A 19,084-nucleotide genomic window follows, 5' to 3' on the forward strand; every position below is an offset into this window, starting at 1 on the left:
ACATCCCGCAGGCTTAAGGCCCACGACCCTTTGTCTGGGCAGGTGGGTGATCTGGTGGTTGTGCTTTTCGCATGTTCGATGTTTAACTGGTTGGTTTTCAACCTGCGTAATGCTCACTTGTTGCATTTTCACCCTTATTACATGGGGCTGCTGCTCTTGTGGCTGCCACTTTGTCAATTGAGTGTGTACTGTAAGCTGTTATGTTTTCAAATTATTTACTTCAGCCAAGTACCATAATGTCTGAACTCCAATATTAGGAGAACATAAGAAAAACTAAGGATGAGAAAAGCCCCTTTGCCACATCAAATCTCATCCTTTCACTGTTAGTGAAGGTGTCTGGGTGGATTGTTCCAAAGCAAGACTAGAGTTAGATTAGGGCCAATCAAGGATAGTAGTGGGAAGTTGTGTGTGGAATCAGAGGAGATAGGGGAAGCGTTAAATGAATATTTTTCGTCAGTATTTACAGTAGAGAAAGAAAATGTTGTCGAGGAGAATACTGAGATTCAGACTACTAGGCTAGATGGGATTGAGGTTCACAAGGAGGAGGTGTTAGCAATTTTGGAAAGTGTGAAAATAGATAAGTCCCCTGGGCCAGATGGGATTTATCCTAGGATTCTCTGGGAAGCTAGGGAGGAGATTGCAGAGCCTTTGTCCTTGATCTTTATGTCGTCATTGTCGACAGGAATAGTGCCGGAAGACTGGAGGATAGCAAATGTTGTCCCCTTGTTCAAGAAGGGGAGTAGAGACAGCCCTGGTAATTATAGACCTGTGAGCCTTACTTCGGTTGTGGGTAAAATGTTGGAAAAGGTTATAAGAGATAGGATTTATAATCATCTTGAAAAGAATAAGTTCATTAGCGATAGTCAGCACGGTTTTGTGAAGGGTAGGTCGTGCCTCACAAACCTTATTGAGTTTTTCGAGAAGGTGACCAAACAGGTGGATGAGGGTAAAGCAGTGGATGTGGTGTATATGGATTTCAGTAAGGCATTTGATAAGGTTCCCCACGGTAGGCTATTGCAGAAAATACGGAAGTATGGGGTTGAAGGTGATTTAGAGCTTTGGATCAGAAATTGGCTAGCTGAAAGAAGACAGAGGGTGGTGGTTGATGGCAAATGTTCATCCTGGAGTTTAGTTACTAGTGGTGTACCGCAAGGATCTGTTTTGGGGCCACTGCTGTTTGTCATTTTTATAAATGACCTGGTTGAGGGTGTAGAAGGGTGGGTTAGTAAATTTGCGGATGACACGAAGGTCGGTGGAGTTGTGGATAGTGCCGAAGGATGTTGTAGGGTACAGAGGGACATAGATAGGCTGCAGAGCTGGGCTGAGAGATGGCAAATGGAGTTTAATGCGGAAAAGTGTGAGGTGATTCACTTTGGAAGGAGTAACAGGAATGCAGAGTACTGGGCTAATGGGAAGATTCTTGGTAGTGTAGATGAGCAGAGAGATCTTGGTGTCCAGGTACATAAATCCCTGAAAGTTGCTACCCAGGTTAATAGGGCTGTTAAGAAGGCATATGGTGTGTTAGCTTTTATTAGTAGGGGGATCGAGTTTCGGAGCCACGAGGTCATGCTGCAGCTGTACAAAACTCTGGTGAGGCCGCACCTGGATTATTGCGTGCAGTTCTGGTCACTGCATTATAGGAAGGATGTGGAAGCTTTGGAAAGGGTGCAGAGGAGATTTACTAGGATGTTGCCTGGTATGGAGGGAAGGTCTTACGAGGAAAGGCTGAGGGACTTGAGGTTGTTTTCGTTGGAGAGAAGGAGGAGGAGAGGTGACTTAATAGAGACATATAAGATAATCAGAGGGTTAGATAGGGTGGATAGTGAGAGTCTTTTTCCTCGGATGGTGATGGCAAACACGAGGGGACATAGCTTTAAGTTGAGGGGTGATAGATATAGGACAGATATTAGAGGTAGTTTCTTTACTCAGAGAGTAGTAGGGGCGTGGAACGCCCTGCCTGCAACAGTAGTAGACTCGCCAACTTTAAGGGCATTTAAGTGGTCATTGGATAGACATATGGATGAAAATGGAATAGTGTAGGTCAGATGGTTTCACAGGTCGGTGCAACATCGAGGGCTGAAGGGCCTGTACTGCGCTGTAATGTTCTAAAAAAGACTGCCATTGGAAGAGGTAGCAAGATAATGAGAGGCAGCTTTGGAATATTTCTAAGTTGCAGTATCTACACCAAACCCGTCATAGGCCAATGGCAGACAGAACCTTAAACAGAATCCTAACTAGTGTAAAGTTGAAAGTGAAGTCTGGTTTGGTATAGAGTTAATAATGGAGCAGATCATAAAGGGGAAACAGGAATTTAAATTACATTTTGTTTTTAGCAATCGAAGTTTGAATTCTAAACATAAACAATCCCAACGCAACATTCATGACACTGGGAGGATCGATGCTGAATGGTTTAATTTGGTTTGATCCCTGGCCTCTGGCACCACACTTGTTGCCAATTCCAACTCAGTGTAAGAGCAGCCCAAAGATAGAATAGGAAGGTGTAACACCCGAACAGATGAGGAGACCCATGGGTGGAATGAGGAGTTAGGGAGTTGTGGTGTTTGCACAGAACATACATACATTGATCTTAACTGTTGAATGTGACAACTCTGTTTTAGTGGGTGGGTTTTGAATGAGTTGAGATCTCGTCCATTGAATGTGGGCACAAATAGCTGAGAGATAGAAGTTTGTGTGTAAACCACCATCTACTATATGGCATAACAGTGGTGGGAGGGCGATCTCAGAACCTATGCAGCCTGTGACTGATTAGTGTTTGTAGCCGCTGTGCAGAGAGGAGTTTACTGTTTCTGCAGGTTCCATTTTGTTTCACTGTTAATAGCTAACAAGGGCATCTCAAGTCAGGCTGGAAATTCCGTTTCTCTCAGAAGCCCAAGTTCAGGAAACCAATGATGGTGATCAACACACTCGACCTTTCAGAGGTGGAGTCCCTGTCTAAAACGTATCGCTGGGAAGGTTGTTGGCGATAGAAAAATGACAACATGTGTAACATCGTACAGCTCATTTATTGTTTAAAAAATTATACGTTCTGCTTCTAAGCAGAAATATTTGGTGACTTGCAAGGCAGCAATGTCTGACGACAGGACTCCTTTCATAGAGGTTCAGTTGCACCTGATCTGAATGGTGCCACCTTACAGGCCCTTTCAATTGGATGTAAATGACTGAGGGATCTCAATCATGCCATAATTCAATCATGAACTGTGGGAAGAGGAGACCTCAAAACTGCAAGAATTTACATAATATAAAAAAAAAGTGACTATAAACACAAAGTCACTTTTAGGTGTGACTGAATGCAGTAGCAGACATGAATTCTTGGTGCATGTTGTAACTAAGAGGATAGCTGTTTTTCAGTGAACAGGGGTCATGTCTTACAGTCACCTTGCATGCTATCTCAGTTGCAACCTACTGCACCTTTTGACTGTTCTTGCTCAATTCTACTTGGATCGGTTTTTTTTTAATTGTGTCTTTTTTTAGGGCTTAATGTGAAACTAAACTCTCTCAACCTTGCTCTTACCTTCACAGTTGTCCCTTCCACCCAAATTACCCCGCTTGCTGCTGTACTGAAAGGTAATCCGCTTACTAACTACATCAAACCTATTAACAATCTGCCCCGGAAGTGAATACGCGACGAGCGACATCAATGGTCCAGAGGTCAGAGGTTCCCAAGAACAGACCTGGATGTGAGCTATGGCCTAACGTCTTAACAGGCATTACATTCTCTGCAGCGTTCCTGGTACTTTGAGGGGAAGGTTTAACCAATGTATTATTGAAATGGTACCAGAAGTAACGTGATGACTCAAACTGTTTTCAGATGTAATTCTTATCATCCTCCTGGGGGCAGGATGGGTCAGCCTAGGTTGAGGATGCTTATTTTATTTGTTCTTGGCTTGTGAGCAATGCTGGCATCTATTGCCCATCTCTAGTTGCCCTGAGAAGATGGGTTTGGCCCTCTTAAAGTGGTAATTGTTTGTAGAACTGAGTAGCTTGCTATTCTACTTCAGAAAGTGTCAACCGTACAATGTGGAACTGGATGGCTATACTCAGTAGGGGCATTGCTGTGGATCTGGAGACACGTGTAGGCCAGACCAGGTAAGGATGGCAGATTTCCTTCCCTAAAAGATATTAGTGAACCAGATGGGTTTTTTTTACGACAATTGATGATAGTTTCATGGCACCATTACTAAGACTAGCTTTCAATTCCAGATTTTTATTAATTAATTAAATTAATTTAAAGTTCTACCAGCTGCCTTGGTGGAATTTTGAAATTGTGTCTCTAGGTTATTAGCCTGGGCCTTTGGATTACTAGTTCGGTGACATTACCACTGCGCCATCATCTCCCAGTCTTGATAGAAGGCACAGTCACCTGAAAGAACCACCCAGCCTTCTTATTAAAAAAATATCATTTAAAAGCAACAAAAATTCTTTGTGATTTTTTCTCTCTGTATATATCTCTAAAAAAGGGGAATTTTCCCCTCACTTAAAGATGCCATACATCAAGAGGCAGATCTAATGCTGATCCCTCAAGTCCATCACACAAAATAGCAATGCATTCCTCCCTTTGTTGCCGTTATGATTAAAGAGGCAATATTGCATTGGTTGCCTGATGTAGAAAGTGAACATCCTGCAACATGCTCAGCCTTTCTGCAGGTCTCTGATTAACAGTGCACCAGATTCACATAGAGAACTCATCAGTAGATGTTCTGAATAACCTAATGCTTACATTCTGTAGCCGCAATAACATTCCCTGATACACTAAAACCTCTAGCATAACATGCATTGTATATGGTCCTCTTTCTAATGGAGCTTGCAGGTCTGTGCAACATCCTCTTTCTACCATGGCCCCTTATTACAATGTATTTTCTTCTTTATGGAGATGAAGGGGTTCGTCTAAGGCCTAATCAATGAGTTACTCAAAACTGCTGTTCACCTGTTATACATTGATAACAGGTGTGCAAGTGGTATTCTAAACCCACCGAGGATAATGAGGGGCAGTGTGGCTATGATATTGGTTCACTATAACTGGAACATCTAACCCATCAGTGTGGCATTGCTATACAATATTCCAAGCCAGTAACGGGCAGTAGTCCTTGGCTCTTACTTTATGGCGGTTCCGCCTCTTTAAGATTATTGGTGTCTTTATGGCACAGGATGCACCCATATTTCCCCTTCATGGCTGTAGCCAACAGTGTGCCTGTGGCCAACAGTGCGCCTCCAAGACTGCCCAGTGCATTCCAGCTTGGCGCTAAATATGGCTCAAAAGAAAGTTCAGGCACTGAGCTCTACGTCCCAGTGGAGCATCTGCCTGGTACAATACACCATACTCACCCCCAGACAGCACTGGTGGAGGAAGATCTGTCCCTTGGCCTTCATAAATTGCAGATATTTTTGGTATCAGCGTTTGTTCATAGACTCGCTGCACCAGGTATCTGTAATTTCGTCTCAGTTTTGTACAGCACTTGTGTTTGCCACCTTGTAAGAGTCAGGAAGCACTGTTCAAGAATGCTATTGTCCCAGCCCAGTACGAATCTGTTCAGTTCTAATACATGTTGTGTTTCACAATCCGTTACCTTCCTTTGTCTATCATGTCTCTCTCTTTCACTTGCTCTCTCTTCTTCCTCCTCCCTTTCTCTTTCTTCCTCTGTTATGCATAGGAATCAGCCAAGTGTGGTAATTAAACAATTGTCATTTGCTGTCAAAGTGGATCTTGCTACAGCAGTCAAAACACAGACTATTCTATATAGAGGATAGAGGTGTAGAGTACAAAAACAAGGAAGCAATGGTAAACCTTTATAAATTACTAGTCAGGCCACGGCCAGAAATGTTTCCAGTTCTGGGCACCACACTTTAGGAAGGATGTCAAGGCCTTGGATAAAGATGCAGAGGAGGTTTACTGGAATGGTACCAGGAACGAGGGGCTTGAGTTATATGGAGAGACTGAAGAAACAGAGATTGTTCCATTTAGAGCTGAGAGTTAAAGGGAGATTTAAAAGAGGTGTTCAAACTTTTGCAGGGCTTTGATAGGGTAGATGGGGAGAAACTGTTATTACTGGCAGGAGGGTTGGGATACAGAGGACACAGATCTAAGATAATTGGCAGAAGAACCAGATGGGAGATAAGGAGAATTGTTTTAGCCATAGAACCTCTCAAATGTGCATCCTATTAAAATCAATGAAATAGGAACAGGAGTAAGCCATTCATCCTTAAAGCTGTTCCACCATTCAATGAGATCACAGTTTAACTTATTCCCATCCACCTGCCGTAGCTCCAGATCCTTTTATCGCCTTGGCTGGTAAAAAAATCTATCTATTTTGGATTTGAAATTATCAACTGAACTAGCATCTACTGCTTTTTGTGGGAGAGCGTTCCACACATCTACCACCGATTTTCATGAAGATGTGTTTCCTAACCTCTCTCCTGAATGGACTGTTTCCAATTTTAAGTTTATGTCCTCTTGTCCCTACCCACCAGCAGAAAAAGTTTCTCTCTTATCTATCCTATCAATTCCTTTCATTCTGGAAAAGCCTTAACAAATCAACCCCTTAACTTTCCATATTCCAGGAAATGAAAATCAAGTATGTTCTATAATAGACTCTCCTAAATTAGAACCCAGGAGATGATGTCTACCCAGTTGAATGGCTACATCATCTGGTCAAGTTATATGCATCCTCTATAAAACAGTCTAGTGTAGAATCCATATACCAGGATCTGTTCTTATATGTGCGTCCTGCAGGTTGACTAGGTGCTCACTTTCAAAGAACATGGCCTTACATTGACTCAAAAGTAACCTGTAGGCTTGTTCCCTAAAGGAAATCCAATAATAACTTATTAGCTTCTGTAATTTGAGGAAGTCTTATTATGTTGTACAAGGTGCCTCTTACCTCTCTCTGAAAATCTCTTAAATGGCAAGTTTAAACATTTTGGAAATCTATATAAATTCTCCTGTTGGTGATTGGTAATCCAAGAATGTCATTATTACATTTTTTTTTATTTCTTGGAAGTAAACTTGTGCTCAGATTGGGCGGAATTGTTATTCATTCATGAGGGTTGGAAAGGGGGCGTACGATCAGTGTGCTGGTTTCCCGATGTGAAGCCAGCCGCTCCATGTTTTAAAGGTCGCAGCGGGAGCCGGAAGAGGCAACTCACACACTCTATCAAATAGCCACTTAACCCTGTTATCAAGCTTGTTGTCAGCTCGTTAAAGGGCCAGTTTTGGATTTTCATTCTAAGGTGGTTCGACACACTGTCAGAACCACAACAGGGAGGAGGAGGCTGTGGCACAACGAGGAGCAAGCTGGAATGGTGAGTGAGAGCAAGAGGTAGCATGGAAGAGGAAAGGCTCAGAATGCCCTCATTCCCAGGCAACTAGTTGTGTTCAGTGAGAAGAATTATCTTTCCAATATCTGTACTTTCGACTTGGGCATTTTGGGGGATCCAGGATGGAGGTGCGGGAGGTGGTGGAGCAGCTCTTTCTGTTAACGGGTCTCATGGGTTCATGACGGAGGTGCTCAGGAAGTCTCCACATTCCATTGCCAATGAGGAAGAACATTAGAGGAAATGGGACCAAGGTTTTCCAAGCTTGCTCTCATCAGCGATGAGGAGCAGCATCTGCCAGAGCAGAGGTAGACCCCTGCCATGCATCCCCGGACCTTGCAAATGTTGAAGTTTTCACCCTGTTTTTGGCAGATTCCTATTTCTCCGTCCCTGTGGCTTGACACTCTGGCCATATCAAGGGCCAGTTCCTCAAATGCATCAGCACCAGGAGCTGTAGCACCCCACTGTCCACACATGCCCTCTCGTTCTCCCTGGCATTCAACCCCATTTAGCCTGTAAGATGATGAAAAATGCCATTAGTACAACGCCCCTCTCCCTCACCACGCGCAGCTTTCCATTCGCATATGCTGCTGCAGTCAGTATTCCAGCCTCCTGTCTAACAGCCCTAGGGTTCTGGCCTATGCTTATGGGTCATCAATGCTGCTGAGCACACATCTGTTCCATGGTCAGGAGAATTGTATACATCCTCAGGATGCCCCTCTCTTTTGCATTCTGGTGACTGCTGAACAGGGCAGGCATGTCACCTGGAGTTTTCTTTGGACTCGACCATTCCAGACCTGAGAAGGTCATTGAAACATTTCCTGCACTGCACCCAGTTCCTCTCGCCACTCCGCTGTTGCTGACCTCATGTGCCACCTCCAGCCATGCCCTCCTGGTGAGCCTTGCAGGCTTTCTGTTGCTGCTGGCGGGGAGCAGGATGTTTCGGCACTCGGTCACTGCCTCCAGCAGCATCTCCGGTGAGGTGTCGGGGAAATGTGGGCTGCCCTGGCATAAGAGCCCTTCCTACCCACTGCCTTCTACTCAAGTCTTTCCATTTATATAGACGAATGGCAGCCTCAGCAATGGCTGCTGCCCGCCCTTTAAATCGGGCCCACTGCTGTCTGAGTCCCGCTTTCTCCCTGCGTCTGCCGCCACTAATAAAGCCAATTAATTAACTTACAAATTAAACTTGCAACACGTGTGCAGTGCTGCAGTGCTGCAAGGTCGTGACCCGGAAGTCATCGCGATGTCAGCGTTCTGACCCTGGAATTGAAATCCCACTCATTTAAGTCCGTGTTTATATTTCCCTTATTTTGCCCTTTTTAATTATTATCCTCTGTAGTGTCCTTCTTCTATACATATCAGTTACATGTGTCTAGGGATACTGCAGAGCTGAATCTCTATCTATATCCCTGAATGGGTTGTAACAATGGATTGGGAGGGAATGGGAACAGTTGGGTTGGCATCATTTGTTTTAGGGTAGGGAAGGTTGGGTTTGCAAAGGCTTCAGGGTTCTTTCGGTCTTTTCGGTTTTACACTGTTGGTTTAAGTTAGTTTAGAAAAATTGGGAATGAAATTTGTCCTAGGGGCAGCGTTAGAAAACGGGAGATCCGCATTGACGGTCCATTTCACACTCTGCACAAATTTGTTTTCCACGGAAAAGGAAATCGGCAGGATTGTAAAACAAGCTGCCACTTGCTATCTCCTGGTTTACAGGACTAGCTAAAACAAATTTCACCCCTGCTGAGTTTTGGAAATGTTTCTGCACTCAAAACAATATTTGTCTGTTGGCTTCATAGGTGCTTGTGGGTTTCCAGCTTTTTCTGTTTTTATTCTGTTATATTGGATGGAGAACTTTGATTTGGTTTTGAAAATTTGAGTTAAGGTCTTATTGAGGAGGCTGAATCTTGATTTGGCTTAGAAAGGTTGGTTGACTTGTTTTAGCTCTTGGAGAATTGCATTGCCTTAGCTTGGTTTGAGAGCACTTGGCTGGCTCGATTTGATTTAGGGGGGAATTTTATGCTGGCGGCAGGGGTCTGGACGTCTGGAGAAACTGACGCCGAGATCGCCACGTTGCCTCTTTTCCGGAATGCCTGACGAATTTAGTATCAATCAGGCACTTAATTGGACAGCGGCGGGCCTTCCATAGGATTCCAACCCCATTGTTGGATGTCCCTTGGAGAGCTGAGAGCCAATCAGAGGCTGGCAGCTGCAGCACCACCGAAAAGGCAGTGGCTGCTGCTGGAGGTGACCGCAGGCTGAGGAACATTGCTGGAGCCAGGCCTCTGGTAAGTGAGGGCGGGAGTGGTCTCATGGGGTTGGGTTTGCGGGGGAGGGGGGTCGGCAGCAAGGGCAGGGGGTTGGCCCTCAGCGGCCCACCACTCCCGCCCTTCCCAATGCCGGGACCCTCATTTAGGCACTGAGTGCCTTTTAATGAGGGACACCCCTCCCCCTACCCTGGAGCCAGGAAGCAGCTTGCACAGTTTTTCGTGCCGTGCTTCCCGTGCAGCAACAGGGCCGCCCGCCGCACAGCTAATTGTGGCTGCGGCTGGAAGTGGCCCGTAACTGGGGGTCAATTGCCCAGCTAAGGGCCTCAATTGGTGGCGGGGCGGGAAGGCCATTCACAGGCCTTCTCGAAACCCACCACCAGGGAGAGTTTTATGCTTCCAGAAGGTTGGACTAATTTAATTGGTTTGGTTTGATTTAGTTTAGGAAAATTGGGTTTGGAGTTTGGTTGGTATTGGGGAGAGTCAGCTCGGTGCACTGGCTAAGCTTTTTTGCATGATTCATTGTAGATCGCCCTGAACCTCCCCAAGATCTGGAACTAACGGACCCAACAGATCGCAGTATAAGATTGACATGGATTCCTGGTGATGACAACAACAGTCCAATCACAGGTACTGAATAGACATCTGTGTTAAATAAAGCAGAGCAATAATTTTTGTCATGAGGGACGAATAGTTGTGTTGAAGTACCCGACTCTCATCTACTTCAAGATACAGTTGATTCCCCCACCATGTCCAATATGCCAGTGCAGCCATTAAATTGCTCGGCTCCAACACCATCATGCTGTCATCTAAGGCCCTGAAATTCCGAGAGTCCTTTTGCACCAGTACTGTTACCTGGGAAAGGATGCAGAGGAACAACCTTTAAATTCATACAGTTCCAATTCCTAAGAGAGCTAAGGGATATTTCCGGAAAAGTAATTCTCCCTGCTCCCCCCTCCCAGGTTGATTTCCTGTGTCTTGACCAGACCTACGATCAACATTACGCTGTCATTGGAATTCTTGCTAGCTATCAGCAGGCATAGATTCTGCTGGGGCTAATGAGAGCAGTGGCAGCATTCACAAAGTTACTGGGAATTGCCTCAAACATTCCTTTAAAAAAAAAATCACTCTATAACGATCCAGGTTTCTGCACCAAATTCCAGAGTTCTGGCATTGCCCTCGCTCTGCTGTACCCTGAATTTGGAGACCTAATTGTCTGTCTCAGACTATGATGAAACCATCTTACACAACGGTATGGTGGACAGCTTGACCTGGGTGTCCTTGTTCATGAGTCATTAAAAGCTAGCATGCAGGTGCAGCAAGCAATTAGGAAGACAAATCATATGTTGGCCTTCATTGCAAGACGATTTGAGTACAGGAGTAAGGATGACTTGCTGCAATTGTATAGATCCTCGGCGAGACAACACCTGGATATTGTGTACAGTTTTGGTCTCCTCATCTAAGGAAGGATGTACTTGCCACAGAACTTGGATTGTCCAACCTTTTCAAGCAGAGGGCCGCATTGTGACTTTTGCACGGCCCAGGCAGCTGGTGAACAAATTTCGAAAGATAAAGGCATTAAAAATTGATCTTACTAATAAAAACAACAAATATGTATTTTTGTGAAGAAGCTTTAAATGAGAAGACTAATTTATTGACTTACTTTCTCATCACTATATTGAAAACTGACTTAGTGACATATCTGGCATTGTTCTTGCTTGCATAAGTAGTCAATCTCTGCCCGCACACTTGATGTAGCGATGCAGAGTATTCTGGATAAATATCCATCTGTCAGGAGTGATTTTGATCTCTCTCTCTGTCTCTGTCTCTCTCTCTCTACCTGTGTTCCCTCTCTGTGTTGTTCCCCCCCTCTCTGTGTTGTTCCCTCTCTGTGTTGTTCCCTCTCTGTGTTGTTCCCTCTCTGTGTTGTTCCCCCCTCTGTGTTGTCATCAGTCTCTCTGTCCCCCCTCCTCTCTCTGTCCCCCCTCCTCTCTCTGTCCCCCCTCCTCTCTCTGTCCCCCCTCCTCTATCTCTGTTCCCCCATCTCTGTTTTGCCCCTCTCTCTTTGTTTCCACCCTCTCTCTCTGCTCCCTCCTCTCTGTTCCCTCTCTCTCTCTCTCTTTCACCCCCCTGTCTCAGTTCTCTTCTCTTTGTTCCCCCTCTGTCTCTCTGTTTCTCCCTCCTATCTGTCTTTGTTTCCCACACCCCCCCCCCCTTCTCTCTCTTTGGTCCCCTCTCTCTCTGTTTCACTCTTCCCCCCCCCCCCCCGTCTCAGTTCCCTTCTCTTTGTTCCCCCTCTCTCTCTGTTTCTCCCTCTCTCTGTCTTTGTTTCTCACCCCCCTTCCCCTCTCTCGCTCTGTGCCACCTCTCTCTCTGTTTCCCCCCTTACTCTCTCTCTGTGCCACCTCTCTCTCTGTTTCCCCCCTTACTCTCTCTCTCTCTGTGCCCCCTCTCTCTCTGTTTCCCCCCTTACTCTCTCTCTGTGCCACCTCTCTCTCTGTTTCCCCCCTTACTCTCTCTCTGTGCCACCTCTCTCTCTGTTTCCCCCCTTACTCTCTCGCTCTGTGACCCCTCTCTCTCTGTTTCCTCCCTTACTCTCTCTCTGCCCCCTCTCTCTCTGTTTCCCCACCCCTCTCTGTCTCTCTCCCTCTCTCTGACAGTTGCACTGAGTGGGAGCGCTTAGCACATCAGCTTTGTGCTCAGTCAGTTGGTTTAAAAACCGCGCTGAGTTTCACGGCTCAGCTGCTGAAGCTGGAATGTGCTTTCCAGTGTCGGACAGATTCGGGGTTTTCGAGCATACTTTTATAAAAAAAGTAGGAAAACCCCGAGTCCAAGTAGGGAAGCACGTTCCTGCCTCAGCAGCTGAGCCATGAAACTGACAGCGTGATGTTTTTTTAAAAAGGCCCGTCTGCAAGAAGACGACAAAGGGAAATTTCCCATCTCCAGTCACGGAGCCCTGGCGAGGATGAGGAACGGCCCCGGGTACAGTTTGCATCTGCGGGCCAGATGGAAACCTTTGGAGGGCCGGATTCTGGCCTGCAGGCTGTATGTTGGACCACCTTGCCAGAGAGGGAGTGCAATGGAGGTTCACCAGACTGATTCCTGGGATGGTGGGATTGTCTTATGAGGAGAGATTGCAGAAACTGGGCCTGTATTCTCTAGAGTTTCGATGGATGAGAGGTGATCTCATTGAAACTAACAAAATTCTTAAAGGGCGCGACAGGGTAGATATGGATAGGATGTTTCCTATGGCTGGTGAGTCTGGAACCAGGGGACACAGTCTCAGAATGAGGGGCAGGCCATTTAAGACTGAGATGCGGAGGAATTTCTTTACTCAGCGGGTGGTGAATCTGTGGAATTCTCTACCCTAAAGGGCTGTGGAGGCTCAGTCATTGAGCATGTTCAAGACAGAAATCGATAGATTTCTGGATACTAATGATATCAAGGGATATGGGGATATTGGGGAAAAATTGCACAGAGGTAGATGATCAGCCATGATCTGTTTGAATGATGGTGCAGGCTTGATGGGCCAAATGGCCTACTCCTGCTCCTATTTCCTATGAAGCAAAGGAGTTAAAGTGGGAGAAAATTGCTGGTAATTGTATACATTAATAGAACCAGTAGTAGAAGTGGTCTTGATATTTCTTCCCCTTTACAGAGTTCATTGTGCAGTTTGAAGAAAACAGGTTTGAGCCCAGAAAGTGGCATAATTTGACCAGAATTCCAGGCAATATCAACTCTGCAGTGTTGCAGCTCTCTCCATATGTTAACTACCAGTTCCGGGTGATTGCTGTGAATGAAGTTGGTGAAGGTGCCCCCAGCTTGTCTTCTGAACGTTATCAGACAACTGGAACAGGTAACAATCCTACCCTGCCCTTTCTTTATCTTGTTTTCAATGGCGTAGCTCAAAACTTTTAAAGCATGGACTTTATGGGCCAAATGGCCTCCTTCTATGTCGTAAATTACTCTATGTAATACTCACTGTGACATACAATCTGAATTTTTTTTTTACATCTTTATTTTTCTAATGCACCCTCCCCTTCATCTCATTTGGAAATCTGCCTTGGGTTCATGGAAGGAAGTTGAAGATCTAATGCATATCAGGTCTTGGTCCTGAGGTGGGCTCCACATCTGAACCAGCCTGCACACTGCTGTCAAGATCGCTGGGCCGAACAGAGGCTGGGCCAAGGAAATTCCCAGCGTGGGAATCCCTGCGCTCAGTCTGTCTTCTCAGGCATGAAGGAACATGTTTGGGACTAACAAAGTTCTTCCTGCCTAGTAGGGTTGCCAATTCTGGATGTATTCATTATGTGACATCCGTCCTCCCACTGTCCTCAAATTCCCGCCGTTGGTTGCCCAACATATCCATGCTCATGGCACGTTATCTTCCCACACCCATTGGAAAGTGAACAGACGTTTTTGGCTGAATTTTACAGCAGACTTTGGGGCACCAACATCGGTCCCGAGCCCGCACTTGCCGGCAGCGGGTCCGGCTCAGCGCGGGCCTGCCATCCATTTAAGGATTGCGGGCAAGTTCCTGATGCTGTCAGCCCAATCAGAGGGCTGGTAACTGCGAAGAATCGAGCACCTCCAGGAGGCCGACAAGAGACCTGAGTGGCACCTCAAGCTGGAGGTGCCCTTGTAGAGGTAAGTACAAACTAAAATTCTGGATGGCCGATGGGGAAGGTTCCACAGATCGCAGGGCAAACCCCTGTGGTGGGATCATTGGGGCCACGGAGGCTGCCTTCCTTGTCCATGGCCCCCTCTGTGAGGCATGTATGACTCCGATGGCCGCCCCAGACTGCTGCAAGGAGGCTGCCTCCATGAAGCTATCAGCCTCCCCACCCAGCGGGGGGAGGGGGAGAGGGTGGTGTGGACGGGGGGTGTGGGGTCAGTGTTGGGGCATCCCTGCCATCGGCAAAATGCTGGCAGCCCCGTAAAATAGCCCTTAATTGTTCTTTAATTATGCAAATTGGCTGTCTTCTGAGCCTTGCAGACCTCTGCTGGGAAACTTTCCTAGCAGCAGGACTGCATCAGGAAGCTGTCCTGACGTGGCTCCCCCCGCCTCAGTTCCCGCCACCGGGGTGGTGGGGGGGGGGGGGGTGGTCAGGTAAATTTCTGCCCTTTATGACTGAATTTGATGGTTCTTGACTAAAGAACTGCCTTTTCATCCATTGCTACTATATTTTTGTAACCAATAAACAAAAGCGTTCGAAGAAAATGAATGAGGAATAATTTTTTTTATGCCCCTATGATTTTCCTCCTGAGCTTTGCTCACAGCATCGAGATTAATCTTTGATGCCTGGAGACTCCAGGACAATCCTGGAGGGTTGGCAACCCTACTTCCTAGTAGCCCCTCCCCCCATGTGGGTTGGGGGGCTGATTTGCTCTGGGCAGTGGCCCAGCATTTCTGCATCCCATCCAGATTTAGGAGTTCACCAGATTTGTTTCACGTTACGTCTGCCGGGATCTGCCAGTGGACCTGAGGTTAGTGTAGAGCAGGATTAGGGCCGGCACTGTCTGATACTTGAGCTTGCTAACTGCGTTTATAATATGAACCATCACTTTCCTGAATTTTTGTCCAGTTGTAGCTGGTTGGCATTGAGAGGTTCACAATAACTAATTCAAATGCTTTTCATTGTAAAACCACCAAAATCAATTTCAGCACCACTGACAAGGAGAGGAGCAAGAATTAATGGTGCCACAGATAAATTTGTAGCATCTAAACTAAGAGCTGGCAAACAGGCAGAAGCCATGTAACAGAGCGGAAGAGATATAAAGGCTGTTGCTTTTGTATCTTCTAGTTCTTCCTCTTCGTACAGGAAGTATTCACAGGCGGATTAGCAGTTTGATAAGCCGAGTTGTGACTACTCCTTCCATGGCTGTAACCATCTTTATACCATCCCATTGTGGGGGTTAGTCCTAAATAAGAACATAAAGAAATAAGAGTAGGAGTAGGTCATATAACCCCTTGAGCCTTCTTTGCCTTTCAGTGGGATCATGGCTGATCTTCTATCTGAGTTCCACTATCCTACCCTATCCCCATTTTTACAGATTGGAGGAATTTCTCCCCATCTTGACTCCTTACACTGTTACTAACCCAGTCTATTTTAGGATAATTGAAGTTGCCAAACTGAATTCAAATTGTTAAACTACAGTGGTGAGATTTGCGTTCACGTTCTCTGAAAACAGGCCGGTAATATAACCACCATACCGCCCTACCCCAATGGCAGGAGTTTTGATGAGCATCCACAAACCACAATATGAGGTAGTGGGTGCGGAGTGCTGGGGTACTCACCCATATCACCCAGCAAGCTCACCGAACTCTAGTATCTCCCTGGATATCAAACCTGAAAACAGAGCTGGAGCTCAGGACTGTTTAGAGCAGGGTGTGAATCCTGCATCTTCCTACTCTGAGGTGGGAATGCTAAACAATAAACTAAAGGCTTTCTCCTTGAAAAAAGATTGATAGTATTGAGATAAATGGATCCTATAGAACAGTTGAATGTTGAGGCCATAGAACCAGTTGTAATAATTTGTCTCAATTCTGGGTACTGCCTGTGTGGAGTTTGCAAGTTCTCCTTGTGTCTGCATGGGTTTCCTCCGGGTGCTCCGGTTTCCTCCCACAGCCAAAAGACTTGCAGGTTGATAGGTAAATTGGCCATTATAAATTGCCCCTAGTATAGGTAGGTGGTAGGAGAATTGAGGGAAGGTGGGGATGTAAGGGAATATGGGATTAATGTAGGATTAGTATAAATGGGTGGTTGTTGGTCGGCACAGACTCGGTGGGCCGAAGGGCCTGTTTCAGTGCTGTATCTAAATCTAAAAAAATCTAAATCTAATGCAACTTTCACAAAGTTCTTCCACTCTAAGCCATGAGCTGGTTTCATCCCCAGCACCGCCCTGTCCTCTTTGGTAGGGGAGCTTTCAAAAGGTGCCAAGTCTCCTATGATCTGGAATTGATTACTCCAGTAGACAGTGCTTCAATTCTCTGAAATCAATGGAGTGGATTGTAACATCACTTCATGTTTCCCAGCTCCTGAGATCAATCCGACTGATGTTAGAGGGGCAGGAGTATCGAAATCCAGCATGGAGATTACATGGACGGTAAGAACAGTTTCTCATTATTTCATAAGAACCTTTTCTTTAACTACTGGCCCGGGCAGTCTGTGGGGAGGAAATGGTGAATTGTTCACTGAGAAGGTTTGAGAGGAGATATCTAACTGTTAAATGAGCGTAATTCTTTGCACACTGAGGATTATTTAGCAAATGTTGTCCAATTGCAGAATCGCATCTAATGTTGGATACTGTGTTTTGAGTTTTGCAAGCACAGGCTGGTTGGGTACGGTCTGTACCTTGCCAGTTACGAACAGCGGAGGGACATGCTGTTTGACACGATCTGCCAGTCTTTGGGACATACGGTCTATATACGCTACTACTGTGCAGTAGCAACACGTGTGGTGTTCGCCACTAATGGGATGCTGCCGTCAAACCAAAAAGATGTTCTGCCTATCACACAACTGAGTAATGTGGTATATGAATTTCAATGCCAATGTGATGCTAGGTATATAGGCCGTATGTCCCAAAGACTGGCGGATCGTATCAACCAGCATGACCCTTCCGCTGTTCGCAACATTAGCTGTGATTCCACGATTGGATAACATTTGCTAAATAATCCTCAGTGTGCTAAGAATTACACTGACAGCCAATTTAAGATTGTCAGTCGGGCACATAGTGTGGCTCATTTGCACGTACTGGAAGCTACATATATTAATACATAGGGCCCAGTTCTTTGCAGACAGAAAGAACATGTACACACATTGCGCCAGTTTCAGTTAAACAAAATAAGTGACAGCCATTTGCTGGTTCATTCTTCAGAGCAATGCCTTGACCAATCAGAGTCAAGCTACCTGGTTCATATTTCAAACAAAGCTTGGCAGTTAACTATCACTTACCATCGACTCTCCAAGGCAACACCACGACTAATCAGAGTCCACTTGTCAACCAATCAGCACTCTCTTCTCATACAGTATAAATTTGTCGCTTTCCCTTACATTGGTATTCTTGTAAATTGCCCTGATGAGTGCAAGACAGTGGCGCAGTGGTTAGCACTGCAGCCTCACAGCTCCAGGGACCCGGGTTCGATTCCGGGTACTGCCTGTGTGGAGTTTGCAAGTTCTCCCTGTGTCTGCGTGGGTTTTCTCCGGGTGCTCCGGTTTCCTCCCACAAGCCAAAAGACTTGCAGGTTGATAGGTAAATTGGCCATTATAAATTGTCACTAGTATAGGTAGGTGGTAGGGAAATATAGGGACAGGTGGGGATGTTTGGTAGGAATATGGGATTAGTGTAGGATTAGTATAAATGGGTGGTTGATGTTTGGCACAGACTCGGTGGGCCGAAGGGCCTGTTTCAGTGCTGTATCTCTAATCTAATCTAAAAAAAAAAATGTCTTTGTTTTCAGCAATACTCAAATTCTGTACTACCAACCGACTATTTAGATACCTGTTAATTGGGACAGTATTACAGAGATATCTAACTGTTAATTGGAACAGTCTGACAGAGATATTTAACTGTCCTAGAATACAGTTTGGTCACCTGTGGATTTCTAGACTGGTTCTATTGTTTGATCAGCATTAAAGGAAGCTAGAAATACAGAGGCTAACTTAATTCAAAGGGAGAGAACATAGAATATAATCTATTATGTACCCCTCTCAAGTCTACCTGTGGGCTTGTCTGTAGTTTCTTATAAATGGTTCTAGTCTTTTTACTTTGGATTTCATTCTCTGCTTCACAGCCTCTGAATGGCACACAGATCAGTGGACCCAATCTCAAATACATTGTCAGCTGGAGACAAAGAGATGTGGGTGGGGAGTGGTCAACAGTCACAGTCACCAAACCCAGTTACACTGTCTCATCGCCTCCCGCCTTTACAGCCTACGAGATTAAAGTGCAGGCTATGAATGATTTTGGAGCAGGCCCTGAACCAAACATCATAATTGGGTACTCGGGTGAAGACTGTAAGTATATCGCGTGAAGCGGGTTGGGTCCTATTGTTACTGCCACGTTAAACACTCAGCATACATCAATGACAGATTGTAATTGCCTGACTGCAAGCTGAAGGGGTATTTCTCGTTATTTATCAAGGTATTAGCCTTGGCTCAAAGAGCACTACTCTTGGCTTGAGCTGGAAGGTTGTGAGTTCAAGCCCTCACTACAAAACTTGAGTGCATAATCCAAGCTGACAATTCAGTGTGGTTGTGAGGGACTGCTGCACTGTCGGAGGTCCTATCATACTTAAGTTAGGAATGTGATGGAGTACTTTCCACTTTCCTGGATGAGTTCAGCTCCAAAAACAGTTAAGAAGCTCGACACCATCCAGAACAAAGCAGCCCAATTAATTGGCACCCCATCCACCACCTAAAACATTCACTCCCTTCACCATTGATGCACAGTGGCAGCAGTGTGTACCATCTACAACAGCACTGCAG

The 19,084-nt window shown here is 45.6% G+C and overlaps 1 protein-coding gene across 1 annotated transcript in view; it reads left to right on the forward strand.

Annotated features, from left to right (window-relative positions):
• nfasca (neurofascin homolog (chicken) a) overlaps positions 1 to 19,084 on the forward strand; it is a 191,924-nt gene that overhangs the window by 109,632 nt on the left and 63,208 nt on the right. The window contains exons 18-22 of the mRNA XM_068057443.1: positions 3,541 to 3,585; positions 10,125 to 10,226; positions 13,255 to 13,452; positions 16,633 to 16,703; positions 18,391 to 18,613. Of these exons, the coding sequence (XP_067913544.1) occupies positions 3,541 to 3,585; positions 10,125 to 10,226; positions 13,255 to 13,452; positions 16,633 to 16,703; positions 18,391 to 18,613 (639 nt within the window). The remainder of the gene's footprint in view (positions 1 to 3,540; positions 3,586 to 10,124; positions 10,227 to 13,254; positions 13,453 to 16,632; positions 16,704 to 18,390; positions 18,614 to 19,084) is intronic.

The sequence above is a fragment of the Heterodontus francisci genome, chromosome 25 (genome assembly GCF_036365525.1).
Source record: "Heterodontus francisci isolate sHetFra1 chromosome 25, sHetFra1.hap1, whole genome shotgun sequence".
NCBI lineage: Eukaryota > Metazoa > Chordata > Chondrichthyes > Heterodontiformes > Heterodontidae > Heterodontus > Heterodontus francisci.